The sequence below is a fragment of the Hyalella azteca genome, unplaced genomic scaffold (genome assembly GCF_000764305.2).
Source record: "Hyalella azteca isolate HAZT.00-mixed unplaced genomic scaffold, Hazt_2.0.2 contig9811, whole genome shotgun sequence".
NCBI classification, from domain to species: Eukaryota; Metazoa; Arthropoda; class Malacostraca; order Amphipoda; family Hyalellidae; genus Hyalella; species Hyalella azteca.
Window position 1 is genome coordinate 74075 of NW_025939871.1, and position 13174 is coordinate 87248.

Here is a 13174-nt window from a genome sequence, read left to right on the forward strand (position 1 = left end):
TCGGGATATGTGTAATTAACGAATATAGTCTACAACCTTTTTTTCGTTCTCGTTCAATTTACCAATCGTATTTTAAAATCCCCCTTGGCCTGAAGGCAACACCTCTCACTAATGTTGCAGGGCTTCACCTAACAACTCATAGACGTACTAAAACCCGGATATGTTAGGGTTTAGTAGCATAATCAAAGAATAATATCATCACTATCAGAAAGAAATATTCATTAATAGGCAAATCCTATTAATACATGAATCCATTCACTAAAACACTGCAACACATTAATGGAATGCAACAAAACTAACAACTGTCACCCACCGGCACACACGAGTCCGCAAAATCATCTGGTCACACGAAGCCTAAGAAGAGAGGAGGTTTGTGATCGCGCGTCGCTGTTACAGGGGAATCAGGCTGGAAAACCGCTTAACATAAATCAACTTGTACCATATTTACTGACGCTTACTGATTTTTAATCAAAGAATATATATTTCTTCAACAGTATTACATCAGTAAATCAGGTTAACCTTAGAAAATAGAGCAAGAAAAAAATGCGCCTAAATTTACTTTTTGCGGAAACTTGTTTGCTTACGGCAACGCTACAAATTGTTTGTTTGGAAGTAAATCTGTTGTGGGAGATTCGTTTGGCGGTATCCACATAAAAAATCATAGACAGAAAGTGATTTAAAAAAAAGTGTTTTTCCGTATCATCCTCCGACAGCATTTTAAGTATTAAACGAAAATTTCTAGAGTTTTCTGCCGATTACAGGTTACGCAAAATAAAAATTGAAAAATATATGTATCTTCCTCACCGGTGAAGAAAACAATTCCAATTTTACTCACCTCCAACGAAGAGCTGCTCGTCTTCATTGGACAGAGAAGTAAGGTCTGGGACGGACTGGCCTTCGCTGTAGGGCATTTCCTGACAGCGCAGCCTAGCATCGGCCTGTGCTAGAAGTTCATTCACGAACATGTAGCAGATGCCCGAGGTCGAGTCTTCCTCCCACCCTTCTCCACACGAGCCAGAGTCTGGAGCTGGAGTGGTGGTAGTGACCGGACCGAGGGGGGTGGTCGAGTAGCCACGTTTACACACAAACGGTTGAGCTTCTGAGCACGTCATGTCGTTCCAAAATCCTTCCTCAATTTTCATTTCGACACAATTTTCATCTCCGCCGGATGGCTCTCCTGGAAGATATACCATTTATATTATTGCTTAGCGCCGACCATATCATAGCATAACGTACACCGACATAGTTGACCTAGTGATTTCACACGTCTATTATATTTATGTAGACATTTCTGTTTCACAAATCAAAGTATGTTACTTAAATTAATATACACATGTAGCTTATCAGTGTATTGAAAACTCAATCATTCACGCTACTCCAAATCAAATTGACGTAAGAATAATTATCATCAATTATTGTGACTATTAATCCCAGTTATCAGTTAAGTAAGTACCCATGTTCCAGTTTTGAATGACGACAGCATTGCCGTCGGACCATTCAAACACTCCATCTACACGACGATCATTCAGACCAATCCAGCTGGTGTCGTCCAGATGATCTGTTGAGTTAATGAAAGGAGAATATAACGAGAAACCAAATTTGCATAAATAATCCTATCAATGTACAGGTAGAATTATTAACAGTGTATGGAACGAAATCGTGTCAATCACAATCGCTTCAAAAGACTTATAGTATGCAAAAAAAGCTCAAAACTTTAATAAAATATTTTCCATATGTACTCACTATGGACTGTGTCTTGCTCTATCCAAGAATTAATTGAAGCAAGATGTCCTCCCGCAGTCTGGCAGAAAGATTCAGCGGAGCTCCACGTCATCTCATTGCTGGATACAAGGTAGCAAAAGTCTTGATCCAGAACCCAGCCATCTGGGCAGTACTGTTCCACTACACAGGAAAGATAACAGCGAACAGTAACTGCACCCTTAATACATTGGCCCAAGATAAGTTAACTGAGAATTAGGTACTCTGTGTCGTTAACTCGAAAGTTTGTAATCGCACCACCGACGACAATAACAAATTTACTCTGTTGCTTCACGTAATTTTTTCCCAAGAATCTAACTTGTGGAAACTTTTTCGGTCAATCAATTGCAAAGAGTTATGACAATTACCACACAACCTCTCGATTTTACGGTAGTAGAATTCCAACTAGTGAGCTCCAAAGTTTTTCACGCCTAGCGAATAAGCAACTTGTATGAATGAAAACTACTAAAGATATCACATTTGAATTACATGTATCCTTTGAAGCCCAATCGAACATAATTTTGAAACCTGTACTTTGTACACCGAGTAAGGCATAAAGAAGATACGATTGAAAACAAGCTCCACGAGTATACTCTGGTCTATATCGAACAGTTGTTACAAGTTTGTAGAACAGTTGAAATTCGTCCGTTTTCATGGAACATGGGCTAGGTCAGTGCTCACTAAACAGTATTTTACTACATGGTGATTCGTTAACTATAACTATTAGCATTTGGGACTACTTCTTTTGTGTGATACTTACGAGGAGGGACGTGGATGTAGACCGGCGTCCCGGCAGCAACTTCACAAATGTAGTTGCGAGTCTCCGTGCACGTCAGCGGGTCCCAGGACTCCTCATTAACTTCCGTAGAGGCTATAATAAGCAAATTATTGTATTAATAGATACAAATGTTAAATTTCATGTTGCATATTTTATCATAATGACAGATTACTGCACAAAGTCAGGAAAATGTATGTAATTATGTTTGTTAAACGATTTTACGCTACTTTTCCAAGGGAAATTGAAAAATAGCCTCATGAGTAGACATAAATCAGATTTTAGTTTCGCAAATTGCTTCGGTTGGAGTGAATTCGATAAGTTAAGTAACGAGTTCTCCAAGCTTGCTCATAACTCACTATCGATTTGAGCTGCGACGCACTTGGATTCACCCTGAGCGATGACGTCATCCTCATCTTGTTGCGACATGTGAGTGATGTTGTTGGAGTACAACGAACCATCCACCCACTTGAACGCGGTGTTGTTTTGCTCAACTAAATATGAATAACGTAATTCTTGTATTAAGGTATAAAATTAGCACTTATAAAACAAAAGTGTATTGCATTTGTCTTCAAATCAATGATTTTCGTAGATTCTGCGAGTTTTTTTTGTTTCTATTCCGTACCTTTCAAAGTTCCTACTCAGTAAACCTTCAATGGTTTTGCTCAGAGGCATGAAAACACTGAAAGCTAGTCGGGAGGTAAATTATCACAAAATATGTCGTCCAATATTGAATATTTGCACATTTCGAACAAAAAATATATTGCATTAGCTTCAAAGTCAAAATTTTTGGTTGAAATAATAGACGTTTTTCGATGACTTTACATATATATATACATACATATTTATTTGACGGATTTACATATTTCTTGCAGTCAAGGCTAAATATTATATAGTCTATCTGAGAAGAAAAAAATATAAATTGTTTTTATCTAACGAAAATATATAGGATCAAATGATATCTTCAACAGCAGGGTAAGTTCTGCTCCATGGGATTGTTTGGTCGCAACGAAAAGTTTTGGCCCAGAATCAGAATACACACATCTTTATCTTAATGCTCGTAAAATATGAAACGCCACGTTATCCAGTAATAAAAACTGACATTAGGACTTAGATACGAAGGCATTTGTGGCACTTCTACGGAACAAAGCAGGTGGCGAAATGTCCAGGCTTACTCACAGTACAATCCAATCCACAATTGTTCTCCTTCAGATATTTTGCCGCGAATAAAATCATCTTCCTCTTGGGAATCCACGACGAGAAGGTGCGTGCCGATTCCCTGGCAGAGCTCGTGGGCCGTCAACCACGTGACGACGTCCACGTCGAGGCGGTTGAAGTAATAACAAGAATCTCCAAACTCCTCCCAGCCCGCAACGCAGGCTCCTGACCACGAGAAGAGGAAGAATGTTGTGTCGGTTACGAGGCTATTTATCGTGGGTACCACCGCNTAGGGTACCACCGCTTAATGAGACTCAAACTAACCGCTTAGGGTACCACCGCTTAGCGAGACTCAAACTAACCGCTTAGCAGCACCATAGAGTAGGCTGACATTTAACCCAATTGATGTTTAGCATTCAACCCTTATAAAATTTGTTCAATCTGTTTACAACATTCAATAAATGGCCAAGCCGGAAAACAAACTTATCAACTCACCGTACCTGTAAACTTATCACACCCGAAAACTCACCATCTCAGCTAGTCAATATATCGTGTTTGTTATCCTCACACATACGCAGTTTAGGAACCTTAGGACTATAAACATATTTATTGGGGACAATAAGCTTATTTTAATATAATTATAACGGAAATATTAGTAGTGGATTCTTCTGGTGACTCAATAACGACGACGCTTTTGCGACAACTGTCTTAAGTATTCCAATACAGTTTTCTGACTAATTTAGCATCTAAAAAATTTAAACTCTTGACCATTTAACCCGGTGGTCAGTTGCTCATTCGTAACAGGCGATAGCCGTAGAATTTCTTTTAACACCCCCTCGATCTGAACGCCCGCCAGGCTCAACATAAGTAGGACTAATTTAAGACATGCTACATAATTGATCATTATTTTTATTAGATGCAAATTGTTTAGATGCCATTTTTAACTCATAATATATTCCATTCAACTAAATATATTCTGAGTTGGAGGAAATCTGCTTACAGAATTTACACACAAGGGGAATAAATAGAGTACAATGGACATCAAACTTCAAACGAATTATTAAACTGCATCCAGGTGATGAGCAGGATGGAGAATAATTGATGAGAAAAATTACTCAGAAGTTAACATCATGAATAAATTGGACACTAACCGGGTTAAAATGATAAAAAATAGAGGAAATATGATAAGAAATCAAATTTTGAGTGATTCAATATATTATAGTTACCTTATGGCTCTCGTGACCTAATGAATTAATTTTTATAAACCAATTTACGAAGGAATTTGTATATCAAACCTCAGCTAAACATTGGTGCATGATTTCTATTGCAGCTTCGTAAAACAAAAATTATAAGGAGGACTTCAAAGTGAATCAGCATCGTTAACTAATATAATAAATTAGATAAAAAGATGCTAAAGTTGCATTATTAGAGTTTATTGATGATGTTGCTGGTGTTTTAGACAATGAATGATGAAAATGAAATACCAATGATGTACCGCGGAGGCATAAATGATAATTGTGGATACTGACAGAGGTAAAGTTCTGAACAAGAATGGTGCAGAAAAAATTTAAAAAATTCAAGGTAAGTAATCTGAAAACTTGAGGTCACGGACAGACGGACAGACAGACAGACAGACGGACGGACGGACATGGCGAGCACAATAGTGCATTTTTTCCATAAATGAGAAAATGCGCTAAAAAGACTCTTCATTATAAGGCAGCATGTGGATTGAAAATTTCGTGAAGAAAAAATTTTTAATTGCAATGGGATCATTAATAGCACATGTTCAAAGAGAGGTGATGCTAAATTCCAGTGCTAGCTTACAGTTAATGATTGAAGGTAAAAAATCAAATTATCTAACGAAAAGTTTGAAAGATTAACATTAACCGGACACAAAAAATTAGGATAAAAATTATGAGCGACTCATTGTTGTTCGTAAATGACCTAGTCCCTCGTTGATTGTAAACGTTCATCGGTCCATTTGAAGTATATGGCAAAAAACAAACAAACAAAAATATTCTCTTCAAACCTCCAAACAAAAAAATTAAAACATTTTCGTCAAGAAATTCGGCGATGTCGAGCAGTAGTTGTTGTTAAAGGAGGCAAATCTGATTTTTGCAATGTTTGATTTAAATATACTTTCCTCACAGTCAATTTATGCAATACAAGCTAAATATTATCCACAATTAAAGGTGTTTTCATTTTGTTATCGGAATTTGAGTGTTATAGGAATCCATATATTCCACTTTACGCTTGCTTTATTAAGGGGAGCGTCTTGGTCCAAAATCGGAACTTTTGGCTTTTCCGCTTTTTATGCTCATCTTAAAGCTTACATTCTACCGCGTCTAACGATACCAAAATCATCTCTGTACGTTGATTTATGCGTTCACGACAGATCGCGAAAAAGTTACCCCGTGTGAACCCTCTAACCTGACTAAGGAAATTCGAGCCAGGCACATTATAGTGTGCTCTCTCAGGCCTCAGCCTCGGGCTCCAGTTATACCTGAACTGTCATGGGGTGGGTGTTTATGCCGTCGTTCTCTGCATCGATGACTCGCTTCAGAGTGAACTAACACGTAACTTGAATGTCTTGGCTACGAGAAATATCTTTATATAACGCGCGCGCCGTCAGAGGGGGTTTTTCAGCTATCCTGAAAACCTCCAACCGCTCTCACTGCAAACCTATCTCCTCCTAGAGTTTTACAGCTACAGCAATGAGACATATACCAGTCGATTTGCAACAAAAATATCTACAAATTTGCGCAATCGTTCTTCTAATTTCGTTATAGTTAGGATTATATTTTTGCAAAAAGGGGGGTTGGGGGGATAAAATCGAAAAATTTTCGAAAAATTTACCAAAAAGCTCCCACACCCACAAAAATGATAATTTCAAAACACGCCTGCGCAAATTTGTAGATATGGTCTCTACGCATCGAATGATATGTGTTTTGATGTTGTAGCTTAAAATCCTAGGAGGAGATAGATCCCGACAGTACCCCCTTTTTTGTCGTTTTCTAAGAATTGCACGTTGTCTTTCATTTTTTCGAAAAATTTAAATGAACAAAAAAGTCTTAGAATTTTGTTTTACATACGTGTATTAAATTTCAAAGTGATCCGTTCGTAAATAAAAAAGTTTTTTTTCGGACCAAGACGCTCCCCTCAAGATTTTACAGGATGAAGTAAAATTCTCTGGGAAAAAGTTTTCTGCAATATGGTGAAACATGTATGACGTTTCACCACACATGTTTGAATGACGCCATTGAAACATCACACAATTCACCTGTTGGGCGTTCACAAACGAAAATATGGTCGTTAACTGCATTCTCTGTCAACCATTGGCCACGTGCATCTTCGGCATCGACCACTGCACTAGCTGTTCCGCCCATGGATCTGAAATTTAAGAAATTCTAATAACAACAAGTCGGAAGTGAAAAGTGAATGTTTTCTACGTGACCTAGAGGTTCAGCGGGGAAATAGTGACGTTAATTCTTTCCTAAGCTTGAGAAGTCTTGTAGCTTGCATGTTTAGTCTAAAATTCGAAATTCTTCCATGACAATTTGAAGGTATCGAAAACGCGAAAACGATCAGACGTGGAGTGAGCTACTAGTTCTCTTGACCGAAAATCGATTAACTAGAAAAGGCTTTACCGACAAGGCAGTCATGAAAGTACAATCGTCAACCTACTTATATCTGTTGTTCGTAGGAATTATACCCCAATCATGTGAATAAACGCAACTGTACATGGGACTGACCAGATGACAAAAATTGGCAGCAAAAAAGTTGCAATGTCTCTACAAACGAGGGTCTGATATGATATACAGTTAGCATAAATTAACAATATAACTTACAATTCCACCATAGATCTCTGTTCGTTATCCTCAAGTACCGTATGCAAGTGGGTACTGATTCATTTATATTTCTTGTGAAACAAAGTGTATTTTTGAGAACAATTAAGTCAAGAAAATACATAGCCTTTGCAAGACTATGTTTTTAATATTTGATGATGTAATTTGCTGTGTTCGTTTTTATGTCAGTTGTATTTGTGATGAAGGGATTTATCCGAAGATTATTTATCCGAAGGGATTTATCCGAAGATTATTTATCGGAAAGGATTTATCCGAAGATTACTAATAAAATAAGACCATTTCCTTCTAGATATCTTACTCACTGCGGCATGCTTTTATTTTGAGCCCAGTTGGTGTATTCCGTGCTGTTGTCGCCAATCCAATAAAATTGTCCAGCATGGCCCTTAATAGTGGCAGGACAAAAACATTTAATCAAAATTCGAAGCAAGTTCATCCAAAACAACATGAATACCACCATAATGGATCGTGTCGCTATGCGTTGTTTAAACTATTAGTACTTGATTCCTGATGACCATAAATATAATCCATTTAAGAAAATGATTGTTAGGATCAGCTTATTTGTTTATAGCCATCTAGATACTATTTAAACTTTTATTTGTGGTAAGTAAGCCACTGAATCTCATTTGCCGTCTCATGAACTATGTACGGCTGATAAACATTAGCATCATTAATCAAAGATTAGCCCAGCTTTTACTTAACTATTTCTGTCATTCCGATCCAGACGTTGTCGTGGTGCTTGAGAGCTTCATCTAAAATGAAGAACTGTTCCTGATCGTCGTTGATGGTGACCAAGTCGCCGCTGATTTGCTGGCACATCAACTCAGCGTTCAGCCAAGAATCGCGAATGTCTGATACCTGATGGAGGACCCAGCNCGTCCCAAAAAACGTGGGGAGGGCTGTACGTTCACCATCAAATTTCCAAAATTCGTGTGTTGTGTGCTTTTCGCTTTAATCATAAATCTGCCCGACACGCGTTTTTTAGGGCGAGCCATAATTTATTTTCTACTTTTTAGTCCACAAGAAAAACGTGTTTTTTAAAGTTTTTTAAGTATTTTTTTCATTAAGTTTGGCTTATTTACGTTCAAGATGTATGGATTACAATCATCAAGGTTAGGGTCATAAAAATTGAAAAGCGACTTGTTTAGAGTGAGGGCGCAAACAATAAAATCCTTGCTATAATCACGCCGTATCAGCATGCGTAAAAAATATATGTTTAAAAATTACTTTTTAAAGACAACACTTCTGAAGAATCCAGTGTCTCCAATGTTAAATATATACAATGAATTTCTCATTTTATTTTTGAAAATCAAAAAATTAATTTTAAAAATGTTTTAATAAATAAAATTTTTTCAAAATTATTTATTCTGTAAATTGATTCATGCATTGCCTCCGACTTCACACAAGTATGTAATATTTCAGATGGATTGAACAGGTGGAAGTGTGTCAAATATCAGTTATAAGATTTGTAGCTGACAAAATTATTTTGTCATTTTTTTAATGTTGAAAACAATTTTTTCAATTTTCAAAATTATTTATTCCGTCAATTGATTCATGCATTGTCTCCAACTTTACGCAAGTGTGCAAAATTTCAGATCGATTGGACAGGTAGAAGTGTGTTAAATATCGATTATAAGGCTTGTGGCAGACAAACAAACAAACAAACAACATGCACTATCGCTGCACTAAGAGCTACAAATCTTATAAATCATATTTGGCACACTTCCACCTGTCCAATTGATCTGAAATTTGCATACTTGTGTGAAGTCGGAGGCAATGCATGAATCAATTGACAGAATAAATCATTTTGAAAAAAAAATTTATATATTAAAAATTTTGGATATTTAATTTTTTAAATTTTCGAAAATAAAATGAGAAATTCATTGTACATCTTTAACATTGGAGACACTGGATTCTTTAGAAGTGTTGTCTTTAAAAAGTAATTTTTAAACGTATAATTTTTTACTATTTTCGGCGATGCGTATTTTATGTAATAATTAGGACGGAATATTTAAGGCCACTGCCAACCCTGTGATTTGATGCCCGCATGCTACCAATCCGCTTTGATCGCGCGTGGTAAACCAGTGATTTTTTAGAATCAGTTCATTTTTAATTTAATCATTTACTCAAGATTTAAGCCGATGTATGATGATGCTGGTATCCACGATACTTTGTGGGTCTACCGCGTTGGCTGACAGCCGCTGACATCGAGACGCAGCCCGGCTGAGGCGTCCATTTAACGCCAACGAGGGGCACTAAAAACGGCGTTTAAGTGGAATTCATGTACTATCGCTGCACTACTGTGGCATACAAGTTATTGGCATGCGGACGTAATTAGTGTATGGGCTAATTTTTAACTGTTTTTAAACGAATAATTCGTTATAAAATATATAAAGCAAAACAGTTTTACTGATAAGACGATGGCAGATGAAGTGGTACTGATCAGACTCATCGTGACCGAGTAGAGTTGAGTCCGTCGTAAGCACCCCGAAGTTGCCTTCCTTCGGACGCGCGTCTTCTGGACTGCAGGTGACGGATGATAAAAGCGAGGATTACTAACTCAAATGGATTTAATTGTCTAAAATGATGAAAATTTTAATACCCCGCATCTAACATGTCCGCATGTACTGTGCTGATAATAGGTATAGGTATTGTCCAGGGAAATTAAATGATTTCATTATGATATGTTCTAGCGGCTAGCCCATATCTTTCATCCAGCCAAGAGATTAATTTTGATGATTTGTATACACAAAAATGGTTATTCACAGTATGAAACATTCCCTGACGACCGCGCACTGAGATTTGCGTTCATTAGCTCGTGCGAAAAAAGTATTTTATATCAAATTATGTGGAACTGCGTTTTAGTAGCGAGGTATGTGTCACCTGAAAACTCATCTGCTCGTGCGTGTCCACATTATCAATTAAAACTAATTAATAATTATTGGCAATCTAACTAAATTATATGGATGAGTGGAGTTTCTAACTCCTTGAAATTTTATTTCAGCTAATGTCACTGCTTTTTTCACCTCGAAGTGATGAGCTACCACATATGGAACGACAATACCGTTTGGCAATGAAATACTCCGGTTCTGGAATTCCCATAAAAAAACTGAGCAAAATAGAACAATTTTCGAGAGAAGTCTAACTCCCTAGATGTGTAATTTAACTACATCATGCACATTACAAAAGTACCAGGATGAAAATAATACCCTTCAGTACGCAAGTCACGTAATTAATTTCTGATTCGGGTTCTTATAGGATATCCCATGCCATTATCTAATAATGATGGCTGGACACACGTTCTACACACAAAATTCATGACCCTCATATCGAAAATGCAATCATATTTTTCACAAAGTTAAATCACTATTAGCAATATATAATATAACGGACTTATGTTCTAAATGTATAGAGGTCACTTACATTTTTCACTCACTTTTGCGGTAGATAGAATGAGAAGTCTTAGAAGGTGATATTATATCAATACATAAAAGATTCTTGATCCACAAGAATTTTAAATTACCTCTAACCATACATAAGATCAGGTTTTTAATCTGTATGATAAGGTTTTTTACTGGAAAAAATGTCTCACATGTAGTTCAGGTCGACGACATGGCCGTTGCTTGCCCAGTACCATATTTCTGCCGTCTCATTGTACCTGGCGTCTATCCAGAACTCTGAAGAGTCACCTACAATGCCAGACTCCACGATTTGGAGCGATAGCCAGCCCTGTCAGTAAAAGAATTCGAAGACATGAGTTTAGACAATTCAAACTAAATAAAATTTAGAAATTGTTCTTACTCGGTGCATTTATAAAGTCGATTGCTGTTTTGCTTCAGTTTTTGTAACGCTCACAGCCAAAGACAGTTCGCATAAAGCGCAGCAATACTGTAACGAGGTCAAGTGAACTTGGCGATTAGAAACGTTAGTCGGTATTTTGAGTCAATAGAAATTTATAGAACTCCGGCACATTTTTGGATTAACATTCGAAAGAAGTGCGTTGCTAGCATAAACTAGCAAGATTTTATCATCAAGTATTAAAAAAAATATGTCCAAATGCATGCATGCATCCAAATTATCACCCGGCATTGTTATAGGAGCTAAGTCTACGTTCCAGAGACGGATCAATTTTTTCACAGTAACATGCATGGTTAAAATTTTCGAGAGATGTCATAATTTTAGAACTTTTTTTCAAAAATTACATCTCCTGGCTCCATTTCATTCATCACTGTTCCTATGAATTCAGTATGTACTGTATATGCGTCTAAATATAAATATGACTATATATATTTATATATATGTGACTACAAAAATATGTGTATAAATAATAAATATGTGACTAGTTACGCTGTGAAGGAGATAAGCGTTGAAATCAGATAGAGACGGAGAAATATAGTTTTTATAATTTTGGTTGGGCGGCGGCCATGGATTACACTGGGATCGACCGAAAGAGTAGAATATTTTATAATGATTTCATCAGGCGCTGGAACCTGGGCTATGATTTTGCAGAGATCCTGAAAAGAAGTTCTCATTCTCCGTAGATTTTCTCCAATTCTCACATTTGGAAACCCTTTGACTTCTCTGAACCAGTTCGGTGGCCACAATTAAGTGTCTAGCTTTTGGCACGATCGCTCGGTGAGGCCTTGAAACAATTATGTATCTCGAGACAGAGGCCAAATTTCTCAGTGTATACGAACTAGGGTGTCGCGTGTCATGGGAACTCTCTATCTTCGAATGACATTGATTCTGTTTTTTGGGGGACGCAATTCTTTCCTCATAAGTAACATCATGAGGCATAATTTTCATGTTATATGGTATCTGAATAATTAAAATGATTTAAGAAACGAAAACACAAATGAGTGAAGTCGGAATCATCTTTGAGAAATTGTAGTAATTTTTCTATGATTTTACCTTGTTCTTAGCAATTCGACCTGAAAATTTGTATTAGTTTCAACTTACTTGGAACATTTTTTCCAACGTGATCCTAAAAATCAAAACTCCAAAAAAGTGACACAGCTTAGTTACGTACATACGTGATCGAAATAATGGGATTTACTAAATACATTTTGTAAAGCAAGATAGAAAAGTTCTCTAAAAATATTTTCCCGCTAATCACTTTTAAGTAATTTAAGAAGCCATTGAAAATATTTAGGAATTGTAATTTCCATCGAAGTACCGAAACGAACCGTCATGTCCGCCGTTTCAATCCTGACGAGGTTGCCGTTCTGCTTGGTGCAGTAGGAAGTGGCGTCGTACCAAGTCCTCTTGCTGCCGCTGTGGAAGAGGTAGCAGTCGCTCGTGCCGCCTCTCTGTACGTAGCCCGGTGGACATTCGGCCACCATCTCACCACCTCCTGTAAATAGAAATATTCTCATTAACTATCAAATGTTCATCTACGGTAATGCGCTAGTGTGTGTCGCCGGGCTTACAATTTAGTCATTAAAGAAAATTTTAGGAGAGTTCCTTGACCTAAAAGTTCAAGGGTCGAATGATATACGAAATAAGCGGCTGGTCTTACTAACACATATTCTCATTAACTATCAAATGTTCATCTACGGTAATGCGCTAGTGTGTGTCGCCGGGCTTACAATTTAGTCAGTAAAGAATATTTTAGGAGAGT

At 37.1% G+C, this 13174-nt stretch overlaps 1 protein-coding gene across 1 annotated transcript in view; it reads right to left on the reverse strand.

Annotated features, from left to right (window-relative positions):
- The window catches only part of LOC108666795 (macrophage mannose receptor 1), a gene marked incomplete at its 5' end in the record, with an annotated part of 79894 nt that extends 66987 nt beyond the window's left edge, over positions 1-12907 (reverse strand). The window contains 12 exons of the mRNA XM_018153720.2: positions 836-1177; positions 1454-1558; positions 1744-1902; positions 2519-2629; positions 2893-3027; positions 3713-3916; positions 6972-7081; positions 7860-7939; positions 8257-8412; positions 9957-10077; positions 11147-11283; positions 12741-12907. Coding sequence (XP_018009209.1) covers positions 836-1177; positions 1454-1558; positions 1744-1902; positions 2519-2629; positions 2893-3027; positions 3713-3916; positions 6972-7081; positions 7860-7939; positions 8257-8412; positions 9957-10077; positions 11147-11283; positions 12741-12907 — 1827 coding nt within the window. The remainder of the gene's footprint in view (positions 1-835; positions 1178-1453; positions 1559-1743; positions 1903-2518; positions 2630-2892; positions 3028-3712; positions 3917-6971; positions 7082-7859; positions 7940-8256; positions 8413-9956; positions 10078-11146; positions 11284-12740) is intronic.
- Between the last annotated feature and the right edge of the window lie 267 nt (positions 12908-13174).